Source organism: Tigriopus californicus, chromosome 9 (assembly GCF_007210705.1).
Source record: "Tigriopus californicus strain San Diego chromosome 9, Tcal_SD_v2.1, whole genome shotgun sequence".
Taxonomy (NCBI): domain Eukaryota; kingdom Metazoa; phylum Arthropoda; class Copepoda; order Harpacticoida; family Harpacticidae; genus Tigriopus; species Tigriopus californicus.
In genome coordinates, this window is record NC_081448.1 from 2,710,092 (window position 1) to 2,728,440 (window position 18,349).

Genomic DNA, 18,349 nt, shown 5'->3' on the forward strand with positions numbered 1-18,349 from the left:
CTTGCTATTCCATTGTGGCCATTGATTGTACAGTTTGGATTCTTGCTTCTGGCGATTGGTTTGGGTCGCAATCGCAATCATTTTAGGTATGAAAACCATCGCCAATAGCAGATAAGCAACAACTGTGATGGTCACTGCCACCGACGGATCTTGGTAAGAGGTAGGAGCGAAATGGTAGACAACCAACCAGATGGCCAATGTGGGAATGATGAAGATGAGCGCCAAAGAAATCCATCTGCCTTCATTGTAGTTCTCTTTCTAATTTACAACTGACACTCCATATACAAAGGACAAGACGATCAAAACACCTGAATATATATGGAGTAACCCAAACCGAAAACTGGACACGTCACAAACTAGCACACCATTTTCCGAGATGATTCCAACTGGTCTGGATGAGTAGTGCCATTCCAATTGAATGACCACTTGAACCATGACCATGAAGAAAAGAGATACGAGTTGGTTCATTTGAGGTATCGAACCCCCATATCCGATAGTCGTCAGGGTTTTCAATTGCATTGCTTTAACCAAGAGAATCGAGAAGCATATCACAAACAACAGTGGATGCATCCAATGCCGCGTTGTGCAGACGGGAGTTGACGGGATGAAAAGCCAGGGAATCACACTAACAAAGAGCCCCATGACGCCCAGCAAGAGGATCACTCCCATCGTTTGATTTCCGTACAAGGTGCGGTCACAGAGCTTTTGAAGAACGTACACCAACATGACGAATGAAAGGGCACACCCCACGATAGCGGCCCCGGCCACAACGGTCGCCCAAGTACGGCTCATGATGGCATCAAAGGGGACTATTTCGAGGGAGCTGAGATCGCCTTTGGAGATGGTGGTCTGATTTGAGGCTGGAATCTGGAGGCCTTGGTCGTTTATAGAACGGGCAAACGTGGAGCGGTCGTCTTCTTTGAGGAAAGGAGAGGAGATCGGAAGTTGGGTTGACGTGGCAAACAAGGTATCCGAACCATACGCAAGCCTGAGACCATCTTCCTCGGAGAACCATCCCAACTGAAATGAAACCATTTTTACCCGACTTGCGTGGATTATTTGCTAGGGTGCTTGTCTACTCACATCATCTATTCCAGAATTTTTGTCAATGATGTATAGAAGCTGACGATTGGCCACGAGTCTCCCATTACCAGCAAAATGATGTTGAGTCTTTGCTTGAGCTTTGCCGTAAGGCAGCATTGACGAGAAACTCAGTTTGCGGAGGTTCTTCAGGATATGGCTGTGTAGATCTCGATTGATCTCTTTGAAACATGCCGTCGTCGGTTCATCTCCACATAGATCCAATTGAACCAAACGAAAGGCTGCTGTCAAGGCCGAAACAGCCTTGACCACAAAGGACACGTGTGGGTCTTGTTGAAATCGAAGTTCAATTTCCTTGACTGGAACTTGATTACAAGGTGTCAGAAAGTGGTTGGAGATTACATTTGGGTTCCGAGCACACCCAAACATCTCCTCTTTGTATTCCAGTATCAATTCCCGCATATTGTGCTCAGGATCCTAGAACGCATTGGAGAGGACTTGGTATATGATCAACAAACACATTTTACGTCATTGCTTACCTGCAGGGATTGGATAAAGTATTTTTTGAATTCAGAAAGCTCGGGCATATGAGGCTCGATGAAGATTCCCCCGTGAAAGACATTCCTTAAGGGTGCTAATCTCGTTAGATCCAAGCCTAAAGACGCGATCAGCCACAAGGGTGTGACTCCTAAAGGAACGTGCTTCAAGTGTTCGGCGATTGCAACGGCTTCTGATGCCTCCACAATAAGGGCAATGGCCGGCTGACCATCGTGGAGATGGAGAACAAATTGCTCCACTTGTTTGGGCATGTCCCTTTGGAATGGTCCAAGTTCCAGGATTCTGGGAATGCGAATGTTCATCGTAGTGGCCTCCGCCACAAACACCTTGGAAGCTTCGTGATTGGAAGAGATCAATGAGGCTGACGAGATTTTCATCTGTTTTAGCAATGCAATCATGGCCTAGAAATCGGAGGAATGAAATCAGGGCAAAATGGTACCCAAGACTGGTTTTTGTGCCTCTTCCAGAAGGCAAAGAACGGTTTTGGAGATGTGGGCAAATAACAGGTGTTTTATGAGTACTGCAATCTCATTTTTCCCCCAAACAAGAAGAACCCACTCACAATTTTAATGACAAAAATCTTAGAATTTGTGAGCACCATCACCATGATGATGATGACGATAATGGCTTAAGATGGAATGTTCACGGGGGGAGGGGAAGGTGAACTCCACATAGGCAAATGTGTGAATTATCCAACCTGTTTAAAATGGGGTGACACCCAACGTTATCCATAAAACATGTTTTTTCTTAAACAAGCCCAAACAAGGTTGACTTGGAGATTTAAAGTCAAAATAATTGACTTCAAGAAGCAAGTGGAATTATTGCACCATCAATCAAACGGCTCAAGAGAAATGATGATTTTACTCATCCGCCTGGCTTGAACAGTTGAGTGAAGATGAATGGCATGAAACTCATTTGACTAATAAGGTCACGAAGGTCAGGGTTTCCGGGAAAAACATGGGAATTCATTGCACATGAATGTCTATCTTCCCCACTCTGATAAAACCATTAGGTTCCTTTAAACCCCTCATTTATTTCGTGACATTAAAAGCAACGCAATCCTGCATGCGTGACCTTGCCCACGTTCGTTTTTTCCCTTCATAACTCTCAAACGTCCGACGCTTTTGGCCAGGATGTTCAGTGGCTAATTTTGCCGCAATTAAAATATTCAATGGCAACACTGACAATCCAAATTTTCTATCATTCAAGCACATCCTAAAAATAAGAAGACACCGCAAAATGAGCTGCAATGGTTTTGCGGTTAGTTTCTACGCTTCCTCGTCTACTATCTTGAGATAAGCATCACCAAGAATCGACCTTAATTAGGGGGATTACCCGAACTTGTTCCGCTCGATCTGGCACTGTGGTCAGGAGGTTGTCGTATTTGCCCAGGACATCCGTCAGGTGATTCGAACCTGGCCTTTGAGCTCCACTCTGACCATCCACTGGGTTGTCATGATTCAAGGGAGTTCCAGGAACGGACGAAACTGCCACTAAAGGGACATTGAAAGCGAACAAAGCTCCTGCAGTTTCACGAAGAGATGTCGGATCGCCCAATGAGATGAGTCCTGAGAACAAAGTAGTGGAGCGGTTGCATTTTCAAGAGACGTCGATGATTGAATGAATTGCATGTACGACTGTGCATTTTTAAATCCGAGATGAGTTGGAGATTAGTCAATAATTGGCTCTTAGGAAGCGGGAGGATTTCAAAACACGCGGGGAAAAGTGAAGTCCAATCTATTTTGTCATGGGAGTAGAATTTACCTCGAAATGGCTAGTACATATTTTGTCAAGGGTGAGTAAATTAAGCCCACAAAACGAGCCATAATGACCGCTCGGTAAAAAAATGTATCCTTAAACACCCCTCAGATGGTACGAGTATCATAACTAAAATGTGGGATTGGTAACTATACATGTTGTCCAGAAAAAAAGAAGACGGTTTTAGTAATGTCTTAAAAAGGTAAAATACAAGCCGGAAGCCCTTTGTTTGGTCCCGTCAAAGCTCAAGAACTCGTACGTCACTTGGAAATCTTGATGCAGTTTTCAAAGTACATGGCAATAAACTGGTCAAAAAACGAGCCCATCTCATTCTCGCGTCACATTCCACAAAGTTGAAAAAGAAGTCCTTCATTTAATGAACAAGGCAATACGTGTTTTTAACGATTAACGCTTAGCATAGCGAAAGTTTGTGGAATATCTTGGAAGATGCTCCATAGAGTTTAGTGGAAATGCTATTTGTCATAATTAGTGGGCATGGATGGGACACTCGATGCATTCCATGTGGTCAGGACAAGGATGATTGCGGGCTTTTATGTTAGTTCGTCGTATTGGTCGGACACCTCCGTCGTCGTAAAATTCTTAATTAGGTTCAAGGGAAGTTTGTGGCCAATTTATTTCGTAGTAAGAAAGGCGAGTTTTTTTCATGTCTACAAATTCCCTTGATTGGAATGACCAACCAGTCGACCTAGCGTGGTGTGAGTCTCTTCATGGACACAAAAAAAGGTAATCAAAACTGCAAGCTATCCAACGAGGCAAGGACCTCTCGAACCATGGACATCAAAATTTAAAAAATCTTGCCATCCTTAACAAAGACACAGTGCTTAATCAAACCAAGGCAAATGCCTCAAAAATCTCGCTGACCAATAATTAGTTATCAGCAACTCAAATGTATCTGAATTGTCCCATTTATTACAAGATTTAAGAGTAAAATTTCATCCCCTGCCCTCCACGTGTCCATGTGAATAGTTTTTGTGATCAAACTAGCCATTTCCGTTCTGAGAGTGTTCTTACAAATGACTTCTTCTGCCTTGGAGGCGAATCGTCCATAATCTGATATTGCGTCGTCCTTCGCCGCTTCCTTTTGATTGACAAATCATTTTGGGGCGACTTTTGACTTATTCCGAGTCAATCTCTTGGCTCGAATGGAATTGGTCTTACCTAATAAGGGAGGGCCTGTACTCAATCCCGTTGGTGATTTTTTCCCGATGGTTCTGGATGCCGTGATTAGGTGATAGAGGTGTCTGTCAATGATCTCGTTCGAATTGCACGTATCGTGCAATTGGAGGCCTGAAAACGTTCAAAAGAATCACATTCAACATTTGGCTAGAATGCTCTGAAAAAACCGCTGCTAGGAAGGGAGGCTGTCAGATCTATTTTGAAGATGTTTCCCACAAGTGACGGAAGCGTCAAGTTAGCAAAGGAGATTCCTTTCAGTCTGGACGAAGAAGTTATGGCTAATGGAAATTGAAATTCAGGAAGCGTGTTGGTTTTTGATTGTACCGTGCATTGAAGTAGTGCTCGGTAAACAATCTGATTTGTTAGTAATATCCCAAGCTAATGAAGTTCAGCCAAGACAGGCGGCTTTTGGTGTGAAGCTGCGGCCAGCCAAGTTAAGTCTCATCTCGTTGTTATGGCTTTTTATTCAAATTGTGCAACTAATTCTGGTGCCTCTTTGACGGTGGCATGCAAAAAGGAAGAACCGGATCACGATCTTGGCACATTGCCCACTTATTTGGTATCGCACCAGGCGAACGAACTCGGTCCGTTATTCTCACTCCATTCCATTCCAAGACCACCAAAAAAATGCAAAACAGAAAATTATGACTTTTTTCCATAAATCTTTTTCATTCAACATCGTGAGTTTCAATGATAGAAAAACCATCGCATTCTATTCTAGAGTTTCTATTCTCTTTTGAACTATATTATAGCCAAGCAGTTCACGTGTTTTTAGCCACAGGCTTGAATAGCATACATTTGGGAACAAAGACTCTCTTGAAATGATTATTGTGGGGTTATTTCTTGAAATGCACTCAAAGCAATAAGCTTCACATTCCGGTGGGTTTATCATCATCATCATCATCTTTCTTCTTCTTTCAACAAAAAGTTGAATGGCAAAGGATAAAATTGACCTCGGGGATCAAGAATACTTTTGCCAATGGACCATGGTGGGTACTCACCATTCCACTGAGGTTCACTCCCTCTGAGATCGTCAAACTAGTAGAATACCTTCAATTAAGTGTCAGTCGCCCAATCACTTCTTGACACTGACGAGTCTTTTTCGAAAGACAATGCCTCGGTTTTTTGTTACTTCTTCATTGAAGGTCCAACTATTTTCTTGGCAGTGGCAAAGCAAGACCATCATGGTTTGAGGGGAAGATGACGGAGGATATTGTGACATGTCTCGTAATTTGAATTTCTTGTATTCATGACCGACCTCTACGTACATTGATACTGGCGGCGCACTCGCACATACAGCACACTTGTCTCATTAGACGTGAAACTCGTAGAGACCATTAAGGTCACCCTAAAGATTGACGAATCCGGTTGGGAAATTAACAAACATTCCAGCTTTTGGATGTCTGAAGTTCGGTGAAATTTCCATGGATCTAAGGGAAAGAGAGGAGTGTGGTTGCAATGGTCAAATTGGCTCTATCATGTAGGTGTGACCAGATTGATGCCGGAATGGACGAGAAGTACATTTTCCCTCATTTTCCATCCACCCAATTACTACTCTCTCATCTCACTCAGGTTGGGAGGTCTCGCTTCTCTCATAATGATGATGAAGTCATTACAGTCTAATTTTCATGTCATTTTCATCATTGTATGCATAGTCATTCCACTGACTCACTCAATCACTTTGGAACGAGCCCAAAACGCATCGTTTTGATAGGTTTCAGGGTTTTGCCTTGAAAGTTCCTCGATCTCTTCCCAAATAATAAATAAAAAAAACACATTGAACCTGTCTTCTTCTCACCCTCCGCCCCTCGTTATCAATCCTTACACGACAAAGAACCTCTTGAATTCATTAGACTTTATGAGCTTTTCAAAACATCTGACTGGTGGACACCTTTTTCAGGAAATCGGAGGACGAAACTTGCCTACTCATCGGGCTTGAAAGCTTTACTCACCCTCAGCAAAATCAGACCGCGGTGGCTGAACTATCCGAAAAATTCGGCCAATCATTCCACGAAAATTCAGATTGAAATTAAATTACTCTGATGTTGCCATTGAAAGACACAAAAGACAACCGATGTTATTGAGTAACGACGTCGAGCAACACCATAGATGGGACGAAACACAAAGAATGTGGCCAAAGGAGAGGATTTCCAGGAAATAAACGGTGTTTATTTGATGACCCAATCAAGCGTCTGACTCAAATTGATTCGACAAATTTCGTGCACTGCTGAAAATCGACAAGCACCAAAAAGGCCATGAAATAGATATTTGACAAGATGGGTCGTCCTTGTGCATTAAAAGAATAACAAGCAAGGAAATGAAGTGCCAAATAACCAGGAAGATGACTTTGATGCGGCATAGCGCAAACATTTTGATTACCGCATGCATCAAAGTGCTAGTTCCTGAGTACGGTAAAACATCCCGCTTCTTGCCCGTGTCAGTTGGATGGACATTAAATGAAATTGACTCTTGATGGCAACAATCTTCCTAACCCAACATTGGACAGCACTACACGAATCGTGGTTTTGGAACGTCATCATTTGCTGTTTGGATGGAGGCGAAAATTGAATGAACCGCCCGAAAAGTTATGTTGCTTCGTGACCAGGCCCAAGCGGGAATTGGTGGCCGTTTTTATCCGGGTTAAACCTGCCAACTACCAACCACCGAAAAAGGGATAGGATAGGATTGTTTTTTGCACATAATTGCGCTGATCCGTTGGAGATTCGCAATGATACCAAAGAACGGATCTCGTGACACTCGTTAAAGCAATTAGAAGGGATCGACCTCGTGAAATCCTCCCAATTTCTCTTAGATGAATGGAAAACAAGGAATCATCAAGACACTGGCGTGACATCTATCCACCTGATGAGGTAACATCCTCCACAAATCCTCAGAACAATTATGCACACAAGTCGTATTGGATGTACGAATAAGCTCAGATCGGTAATTGGGACTCCAGAATACGTACATTCACATGGCGCAAAAACACACGTGCAAAACTGACACACTCTTTTTGAAATCAGTCGTGACAGGGTGACGGTGACGGAGTTTGAGGTTGGATCAGCATGCCTAAAACACAATCTTGAGTCAGTTCGCTCAGCTTGGCACCTTGCACTTAACTCATTGCCTAAATCATCATCATCATCTTCATCATCATCATCATCATCTGTAGATTGTGTGCCCTCCTCACCAGTCTCATTGGAATTGCTACGTACTTTAAACTGGGAGGGCGGAATACCATCAAGATTACCACACGTCAAGATGAGAGAGAAATGGTTTTGATCTGTCTGGTTTCTTGACAAAATGGATTGGCATTTGATCTTCTCTAGAATGATCCAGTCCTAGTTCGTACATTAGGCTTGCCACTTTCATTCTACTTAACCTGAAATTCCATCTTGGATTCTTGTAACTTGTAACGACTCAAGAGTACCGCTCAAAAACAGAACAAGGGTGACCAATGGATGAATATGTGAACATTTACCATTTCAAACGAAACCCCCAGCGGTGCCATTCTACCCTCAGGGTAGTTGATATCACCTTGAACTCATCCGGCTAAAGTATCTTTTTTATGCAAGGCCTTAGAAAGAAAGATACTACATTCCGGAGTGAGCGCGCTTCGCTCAGAGACGATGATTATCGTCATCACGTAACGTCACGCTCAATTCTAGACGTTGATCTACTGTTTAGCCTTTTTCTGTCAGACACTCCAACATGATGTATATCAAGCAAAAAGAGGCCCATCTTCACCTCAATAGGAAACCACACCAAGAAACAATGGGACGAGGTAGGCACGAGTCTCAACGTCAAAGAGATCGCTTTCGTTTGAAACAAAACTGCGAATTAATGCAGCAGCCATGGCACCTTGCGAAACCCCTCCGGAACTTAGTCGAGACCTTGGCGAGAATTGGTCGCAAACACTACACTCCCTCGTTTAGCAGCTATAGGAGGTTGAAATTAACTCTGACCGTTTACTCGAACATGAGTTGGTGGTACACCATACGAGACATTCCATCTTTCATTCTGGTATGCATCGCCAAGATTGAGATGAATCCCTCGTCTGCCTTTTCATAGCAACCTTGACCCGAAACAAGGAACGACGAAAGCAGCTAGACTTGGACATACATGAGATATGTCAATATTAGTGACTTCCAATTGGTAGCGATGATGAGAAAAATGCCAAAAATGTCCACAATTGTTGTCGTGGAGCCATTGTTGTGGGCCGTACTTGTTAATTCCGTGTTCACGATTGGAGAGGGTTAACGTGAGGTAACCACGCAATTTTGCAACCCCGTGAGCGAGTCTGATTGACAATGGGAAAATTTATGACCATTTCGTTTTGTCTCAACTTGTTATTAGAGCTCAAAATAGGTCCGTGCAGGTAAAATTGCTGCTTCAACGAGTACCGTCGAAAAAGATGGGCGCTGTTTGACACAGTGTAATAAAAGTACCTGTGCTGTACGCACGATTGAGTGCGTAAGAGGAAGAACGAAATGTCCATTTAGCCGCTCCTGACCATAAGGATTGGCGCTGAGTAATTGCACGAGAAAATTGACCTGAACTTTGCTAGGGACGAGACCTTCCTTCATCTTCGTACATTCCATTATGATACGAAGCAGGAAGTCCTTATCGATATTATCAGGTCTAATGAGACTCACGTGAAGCATCCCGAAGGAATGCTTATTATAAGCAAATCAATTGCCATGTACGTACACAAGTCTAACAAGTAATTTTTGATCATGATTTGGGAGCCAGATTGGTTTCGAGTTCGAACAGTTATTCTTTGGGTGATCTGCTCCACGTTTGTAGCCCATGGATTGATTTAGCACGGCATGTGGATGGATATGTCGACTGTCTTTCATGTCTTTGTGATTGCGACTGAGGGTGATGAGGTGAACGAGGCCCCCAAGCAATTCTTGATAATCAACCATAACTCTCTGAGGTGGCCTGTAATGGATGCAATTGAAACCATTTTCTGTTCCAATCACCATCAACCAACATCTCACACATATATCTCATGTCTGTCCAATCCCAAACACAATGAGCCGCACGCACTCATCTATCCCGGAGACAAACAGTAATCAGGATAATCTAGCACTAGAGCTCATATAATCCAATTTAGGGTTTACCTCCGGCTTTATCCATGAAAGGATTAAGTCTCGACAAGATCGGGAACCAACCATTTGTATTTGCATTTGCCAATGAGCTTCGGCGGATGCGGGCAACATCTAGCGGCTAATTCATCATCCGTCAAGATATGTGAATTCTGAATATGGCAAATAACCCACACATCACTGTTAATGGTAAGTTGTTGCTTCGGAACTCTGAGAGTGTGGATGTGAGAAACAATTAATTTTCATCTACAATGCCTTCGTAACCACGGGAAGACGTCTTAATAATAAATCTACGGTTTTAAGATCCGGCACATGTTGACTGTCCGACAAAAAACAAAGAAGAACCAGAGCGAGGATAGTCGTCTTGATAGTCTTCTTTTCAAGCGTTTCCAAACCCCACGAGCGCAATTTTTTTTCAATATGAAAAATGACGAGCTACAATGACGCTTTCCGGGTTGGTTCGATTCTCAGAAATTTGGTTCGCTCGCATGGATGTTTCTGATATCACTTACAGTTAACAGTCATGCATTAATAACTGGCTTGTCCCGTCAAGTTTCGAGGATGGATCATCGAGCTGTCCATCAGTTATGAACATAAGCCCAGCAATGAAATCCGTGGCAAAAAGCGTTCAAAGAACAGACCACGGGGTAAACGTATCGTGCCAGAGATCTGGCGAAGGTGCCGAGGATTCGGTTTCCTGATTAGGGATTGAATGGTAGTAGAGTAATGGGCTAATTTTCGTGCCTCCTTTGTAAAGGATAAGGTTGCCTCACATAAGCATCCTCAACAGCAACAGCAATAATGCGATAAGCATCTCGAGGTGATTCGTTCAAGTATATTATCTGTTTACTCCATTTAGACTATAAAAATTTGTTCCGTGTCAAAGCACCACCAAGGAGGGGGTGCCAATTAACACCTGTTCTCCCAATTGCATGTCAACACCCATAAAATGAGCAACATCAACTGATGGCTGAACAAAGCCACCAAAATAGATTCTATGGCTATCGTGGATGATCAGGAATTCGGGATCGATAGTCGAAAACCCGGAGGTGAGGTTTTCAGGCACAATCGCATGGGAAGTTTTATTTCCCTTCCTTTATTTTCATCAAATTACTGGACTGATGGCAATCTGATTGAAAAACACGCCCCAAAAGGCCCCTTTGAGATGTGAATGCTTGAAATTGAAGCGGATCCAAGGAAGATACAACAATACCATATTTGAAGTAAAATTAAATGTTATCACTACCATCTTTTCTTCAGACAAAACATGAATTGCAAAGAGACATCGTCAAAATTGCGACGATTCATTCTCAACCGTCCTATCAAATCCTTACCATGTTCGTGAACCCAACCTTAACATGTTTTCACGTCCATGGACCAAGAAGAAAAAAAGGTGAAGCGTTGAGAGCCATTTTCAGGTCAATTCAACCTTAGGACAGAATATTAATAATGAAAAGGTGGCCTTGACGAGACCGGGCAGAGGATCAGAACCTCTTTAAGAGGTAGAATCAAAAGACTAGGAGGGGCTTCATGTACAATACACGGGTGGCAAGCAGTAGCCTGCTTTAATGGCTATTTTGAATAGTTGGGAAACCTTGATTTTAAGCCAAACATACTGATGCAAGTGATGCCACTAAAAAACAAGACTCTTGCGGTAGGGTGAATCCTCATCTGCCACCACTCCCCACTGACAAACGTTCATAAAAAGAACCAGTTCTCGGGATTGGCTGTTGCGATCTGACCTTTGAAGATCGCGGTCCTAATCCTGAAAGTCCTGAAAGGGCAGCATTCAAAGTGAACTCTTGACATTACAGACATCTTTCACTCCACACTTGATGACATCCTCTCAACTTAGTTAATGTTCGGCTCAAATCTACGCACAATAAATCGAACCCATTGCCAATTTTGCACTTGAACTTGAAAATATCCGCTCGTGAGGGGAAAATCCAGAGATGTCCCGAATAGCGTTGCCGGGTTTAACTTCACCCTACAATTTGGGAGTAAATCGAGTCGAGGGAATTACGCTTCCGTTTCGACTCTCATTGTTTCGTTTTAGCCCAAAGCGAGCTATGAAGAGGAAAGAAAAGTCTCATCTTGAACTTGAAGTGGTTTCGTATTGATGGCAAGAACATGGTTCAGCAATTTTACCATCCCCCTTCCTCAACTACATGAGAAACAGATCACTCAATATCAGGCTATTAAGGTACAAGTTAATCAAAACAGGACTTGCAACAAGCCCTAGGGTTGGATACCCTCCTGGGTCAGGCTTGAAAAAAAAATGAGAAAACGACCTATTACGGGCGCATTTTCCACCAGACCGATTCAAAAGGTATGAAATTAAACAGGTATCGTCTGAAATCCACCTGACATGAGTTTGCACTAGAGCCAACAGAAATCCTATCCTGCTTTACCATAGAGTGAACTCTTGAACCTGCAATTTTACTTTCAGATGGCCGCCGTCTTGGTCGTCGACTCGTCGCAGTTGTCGGTCGCAGTCCGGATGCGACCTTGAATTTTGAAGAATCGACTTCTTCACAAGAGCCTTGTGAACGGTGGTGTATACTAATAATCCACTGCTCTATTGGTGTGTTTCAATGAAGATGATCCACGGATTTTTCTTTTTTGTTTCTTGGCACCCAAAAATGCCTCCCTTACTACCACCCCCTGCTGATCCTTCAGAACCGAGAACAAATTTGGCCTTCTCGTTCATTCGGTAGCGCTCAAATCCAATGGTTGTTGTGCTTGTTTACTTTTTTGGCGGAACATTCGTTCGGGCCCTTGTCAGGGGTGCCAGTATTTACCGACGACGGTGGCCAATTTCTTGGCAAATTACCCCCCTAATTATTTCAAATGAGACAACAAAGAGGCCAAAGGTACACAAGAAAAACTGCATCGCATACGGTTTTTGTGTGGTAGAGATATACTGCCAGAAGCTTACTCACCCAAATGGAGTTCATACGGCAAGGACTTGTTATTGATGACATCTGCCGCCCATTTGGCGGCCAAAATCTGCTGGATCACGTCGGTGTTGATATTGCCACAAACAATGTTCCCATTGCTATCCTCTTGAGCGTGATGCAGGTTTGCCAACAGGCCTGGAAAAGATCGAAATTTGTTCAATGAGCTCCCTTTATTGTAATAATCGCTCGGCAGCCAAAACCCTCAAGTCTCTAGCTCTCAGAGGACCTAAGCAGGCTGATCTAATTTTCATTCGCGCTATTTATGAACTATTTAGGCTCACTGATTGTACCATAAATCACCAACAGAGGCAAGCAAAGGCAAGCGCTGCTATAAGGGGACGTTTCAATACAGTTTGGTGACTTGTCATGACAACGCAAAGTGTCGATCGACCTCCAAATTTGGATACACCTCCTAGTGTTGCCAATCGAACGATCCTTTTTCCGCAACTCAATCCATCCAATCAATCCTATTGAAAAATACCGTTTTTTTCAACTCAAGCGTAATTTGTAAAGTCTAATAGAGGGGTCTTATGTATTGATTGATCGGATAAATCACTCTTGAGTGTGTAAATCTTTGAAAGCTAAGAAGCTTTTTCGATTGATTTTCAACCAGAAAGGATCAGTTTCCTTGGTGTGAAGGACTAAGACCGAGTCTCGCTTGCCGCTCGAAGAGCCGAACAATGGTCAATTTGCATTCAAATTTCAAAGCAGTGAAACCGGAACTATCAAGAAAACGACGTCTTCCTTCCGACAAATGCTGTCAGTACCAATTTGGAAACGAGACAACAATCACTTTAAAAACATGATCGCCATAATAGTGGCATTGTCTTCAACTGGCCATTATTTCTACCATCACCTCTTTCGAACACTTGAAGTATGCCGAACTTTGTATGAAATTATGCCACCTATCGGTAGGAAAACCAGATTAGATCTCTCGATTGACAAACTCCCAGTTGACAATCCAGGATCAATGAATATCAGAGTGTGAGGATAGTACCTCCCACTAATCAAACTAAAGAGTTTAATCTCAGCTCCCCTACCGACAATAACACATTGGTGTCAAGGCCAAGATTATTGCTTCGTTTTAGGGTGAACAGGTTTGTTTTCTCTGAAAATCTCACCCAATCATGTATGATCTACTTGTATAACTCTTATCGCGCACGACATGTTGGGAAAGTGAACGCTCGGATATGGACTTATGCCTAAACTTGGATAGGGTGATGATCGTGGGGCTTCTGATGAATACATCAATTCCTCAAGAATGACGAAAGACTTGCTTGTTTGGCCTTTCGAGACCACGAACAAATCCGAGGTTCAGAGGAAAATTTGGTCGCATTCACTTTCCATTTGCATTGAAAATGGGAGGACACTTCAACATGTCCTTATTAACCAAGCATTTGCATGCCAGTTTCATCAATGGGAGCCAAGTAGAGAGCATTATTCATGATCTGCCCTCCAACCAATTTCCATGTTTTTTTGCATCTGCAGTGAGTTCAATTTTCATTCATGCATATCAATCAAGCCCTCCAAAATATCAGATGAAACTAGATGTTATGCTCTGATAGCTTTGGTCAGTTTTTATGAGCGGAAAAACCATGAAGTGAGATGATTCATTCATTGAATTCGATTTTTCGAAACCTCAAGGGATGCACGGTTTGACCGAGTGAAGGGTTCCTCCATCTTCTGTATTCATGGTTTGCAACTTCAAAGGCAAACCCTGCGGTGACCTTTCTGGAAATGTCTTCATCTTTGCTGCTCATATAATGCACTCGACTCGAGTCAAACCCATCTCCTAAAAATGAAGCCAGGGATCCAGTATTGGCATCCCTCTAGTTTGCCTGATGATCAAAGCTATGAGGTAGGGAAGTGGGTTGTGAATAAGTAACGAAAAGTTCAAGCCGTTTCGCTAGGGAACGGAAATTAAGCCTTCGTTTGGTCAAATGTCATCATCAATACTCATGTTGACCAATTCGAAAATCGTGCTAAGATTTGAAATGATCAAAAGCTGAGAACTGGTTCAAGTGGGAAACATTTGGTAGTGAGGAATTTGCTACAGAAAATCATGACTGATAGTGAATGTTGTCAGTGCCAAGACTGCTGGATTCGCTGGACTAGAATAGTGATGGGAAACAAGCCATGCAACTAATCGTTGATCAGGGTTTTAAGCTAAAAATGCTGTCAAGACTTTTAATAACCATCATAATTGTTCATCGATCTATTCTGTCTACTTTTGGGGATTTATAGCCAATAAAAATGCTATTTTTTAAGTGGATTTTAGTTTTAGGTGACACAAAAAGTGAAATTGTCTTTCAACAGAATTGCTTTTTTTATTTTTTTGGGTCACCTTACATACAAAAAATATGGTTAGCGACGATCAATAAAAAGTATAATTCCCTTACACATCCCATAAACAAATGCTTCCCCTTCTATGATCAAGAGGTCTCGCAACAAAAAGGGGGGGAAAAAAGCAGGCAACATCCTCAGTAATTTGAAACAGATCAAGCTCTCAGAGGAATCTATCCTCCGTTCCAAGACCACCAAATCAGATCATGCTATCTAAAACAAATTCATATCTCCTTATCCTTCCAATCATTGCCTCCCTTCTCTTCGTGATGATACAACTCATGGTGGGTACATTGTGCCCGACAAATTGTGAGGATTATCCCGGGCAATGCAGACATTCCAACGTCTTCAGGAAACGATCGGTGAATTTGGATAAGACCTGGAACCGGTGGGTACTTTAAGCATTTCAACTTCTAAGATATGGAACCGCTTTTCCAGAAGAAAATGCGTAGCAAGGAGATGGTTGTTTAATTACTTTCGGGGAATCATTGAGCTTTATGGAGAGCAATCTTTACGTTTAAAAGGAAATTCTAAGACAGAGGATGTCATTGTCTCAAGAGATTGCCAACGTGACGACTAGTGATCATTTTGAATTTGAGACACACTTACACAAACCATTTTCCAACTTCGTCGTAAAGGAAAGGGAAAAAACTTAAATGATGATGGAGACTTCTTGCCATTTGAATATCATGCATTTGAAGATTGAATTTAAAAGAAGTTGTCTCGAATCACAGGATATTATTTCTTGTCACGAAAAAGACATAATCTGGTGTACCATATGACATTTAGGACAAATCTGGTCCCAAATTTAATTCATTTGAATACTCAATTAACACTAAAGGTGTACGGACATAACACAAAATATTTCCTCTTTCCTTACGATAAAGAACCATTAACCATCCAAATCATGCTTTATATATTGGGTACCTATGCTCGAATCTTCAAAAATCAAAGTCAAATCCTTGATTTGTACGAGTAAGAGGGATGTCATGGTTGTTGGCTTGACGAATAACTCTGGATTGATTGGAGACCCTGAACAATTTAAATGCAAATTCCACGAGATACGCCTCATTGAGCTGTCAAAAAAAATCTGATCAACAAATTCTTGGCATTGTACTCAAGAATTCTACCCAAATCTCGCATTCGAACCTGTCGACTGTTCGCACCTTGAGATGAGTATCTTACCTATGTTGACATCGTTGTCATAGCGAAGAATGTTCTGATTGCTCAACCCCGACACTATCCCCACATACAAGATCCAAGTCAGAACACGGATCATTGTTCCAGTCACTGATTTAGAACTTTACTCGAACGGCTTTCTTTCTGTCTTCCTTCCTCGTCTTCTTTTTTCAGGACATGTTCCATTCGCCCTAATAGTTCCGAATCACTCGTCCAATCCACTCGGGATGAGCACTGCATAGAGAATGAGGAGATGTATCATCGTAATGGATGGAACACGAGCAACGTGGATGGAGCTTCAACCAACAAAAGGGGAGATTTCAACGCCGGCGAAACGCCGAACACCACCATCCTAGACAGTAGTATAGAGTTATGTAGAGAGGAGGGGGTGTTCACGAAGAGGAGGAGGGTCCTCGTCGTGCGTGATGTAAGAGCCACATATGTAGAAGGGAAGGGAACCAGGGAGGTGGCTTCTATGTCCTACTGTACCATCACACGCATTTACCAGCCCCAGAAAGGGATAACAGGGTCAGGCTTGAATTCTACCCACCAATGGATGTTTGGCATGCAAGAGGTTTGTTAGATGTTCAGGGTTATTTTAGGGAAATATTTCTGTGTCTTAAAAAATTCGGAAATATGTCTGGCTGTGCATGTTCACCTCTGAAAAGCTGCACTCATCTTTGTACTAGATGCTTGAGAGGAAGTGAAAGAGCAAAATATGGAAATGACTGACAGATTTGGCTGGCTTGAATCTGTATGAAAACCAGAGACATGAAGAAGGGAGAAATTCAGTTGTTGGGTGAACATTTATTCGCGGTTTCCTCATTTGACTTCTATTATGGGCATCATAATCAAAACTCATAAACCACTTTCTTTCCAAAGTGACCCTTGTTGCAACATATCTGTCGCGCATAGCATGATTATTCTAATGACAAGGGTGTTTTTAAAGTTTTCAAGCCAAATGACTGCCCATCAAGCTCTAGCTGGTGCAATCTCTATTGACAAAATATTATAATAGGTTCAGTGTTCTGCTTGTGTTCCACTCAACACCTTGTATGCCTACATATTAATGATGGACTAAAAAAGTTCAAACCGAAACTTAAGAATTCTGTAGGGGTGCTTAATTGATGATGCATTTAGGGAATATACCACACGATTTCATGTTCTATAACAAAACAGAAGAAGAGGCATTTGATAAATAGGTATTTCTAATTCCATAAAAAATGGACATGATAATGCAACATTTTGTAGGGCTTATTTATCTTCGGTTTTATTGGTCATCTTTGAAATCAAAACCTAACAACAATTGCTTTCGAGCAAATTATTCGTCAATTGTTACTAATAAACCTATTTTTGGTCAAATCCCAACCATTTCATGCCTAACTAGAGCAAAACAAAATATCAATTTTCGCCCTAATATGTGATTTTTTGAAAGTATTTGTCACGAATTGCACATTACTTTTTGATTTAAGAAAAAAACATTAGTTGTTGTTGCACGAACCGACAGCATACCAGCAGCAAAGCACTATCGTCAGTCCTTTGACTTCTAGTTAGTCCCAACCCTGTGTTTTAAACTTCCCAGGAAAATGTAGCGTAACACGCTCATGTACTGTGGTAAGGGGATTCTTCATTTCAAGGTACGCCTGATCGTCTTCATTCAGAATCGGGAACCAGGTGGTTCGATGGTTGGTTCGTCCATTCGGGCTTGCTCCCTGTCGATCCTGTCTGCTTTTTTTCTTACGGCTGGAGAGGTAGTCCAACGCGAAATGTTGATACATACTTAAGGGACAAGGGTGGGCCCACGTTAAATGAAGAAGAACGGGTCGTATTTCGGCTTAACTGATTGACACGCCCCAAAGTTGAGTTTGAACTCGTTGTATTGGATGGTTAGCCCCGTCGGACCAGTTGTTAAGCCGTTGCTTGTTGTTAGAGGTACGACGTACAATGCATCGTGGTCCTCATTTTCTTGACGATAGGATGAGTCGCAAAAAAGGCTCAAATTTGCATATCTCATCATCGGTAAATGTTGCCATGAGTTCCTCATTCTCCTCCCGGCCAACGGAGTCTTTTGGTACAAATTGTAAAGCCCTCTCCTAATTTGGATATCCAGGAAAACCAAAATTTATCTGGACCTAACCTTGAAAAGGGATTAACTTACAAATCATGTTTTCGCTTGTCAGAAAATGGGTTTGACGTTCAATG

The 18,349-nt window shown here is 42.3% G+C and overlaps 1 protein-coding gene across 1 annotated transcript; it reads right to left on the reverse strand.

The window, feature by feature from the left end:
• Positions 1-258: 258 nt before the first annotated feature.
• Positions 259-16,505, reverse strand: LOC131886502 (uncharacterized). The gene is made up of 7 exons (XM_059234866.1): positions 16,154-16,505; positions 12,608-12,760; positions 4,537-4,665; positions 2,935-3,167; positions 1,581-2,000; positions 1,084-1,518; positions 259-1,020 (listed from the first exon to the last, which is right to left on the reverse strand). Exons 1-7 carry the CDS (start codon positions 16,245-16,247, stop codon positions 259-261), a joined length of 2,226 nt encoding a protein of 741 aa, XP_059090849.1. The 5' UTR covers positions 16,248-16,505.
• Between the last annotated feature and the right edge of the window lie 1,844 nt (positions 16,506-18,349).

What these genes read in the sequence shown, in the direction of transcription:
- LOC131886502 (XM_059234866.1), bottom strand. Translation starts at nt 16,247, where the DNA reads ATGATCCGTGTTCTGACTTGGATCTTGTATGTGGGGATAGTGTCGGGG. An exon ending in TACAGGCCCTCCCTTATTAG is followed by an intron (nt 3,168 to 4,536) that starts GTAAGACCAATT and finishes CTTTGTTCTCAG; the next exon opens with GACTCATCTCATTGGGCGAT. An exon ending in AAAATTCTGGAATAGATGAT is followed by an intron (nt 1,021 to 1,083) that starts GTGAGTAGACAA and finishes GTTTCATTTCAG; the next exon opens with TTGGGATGGTTCTCCGAGGA.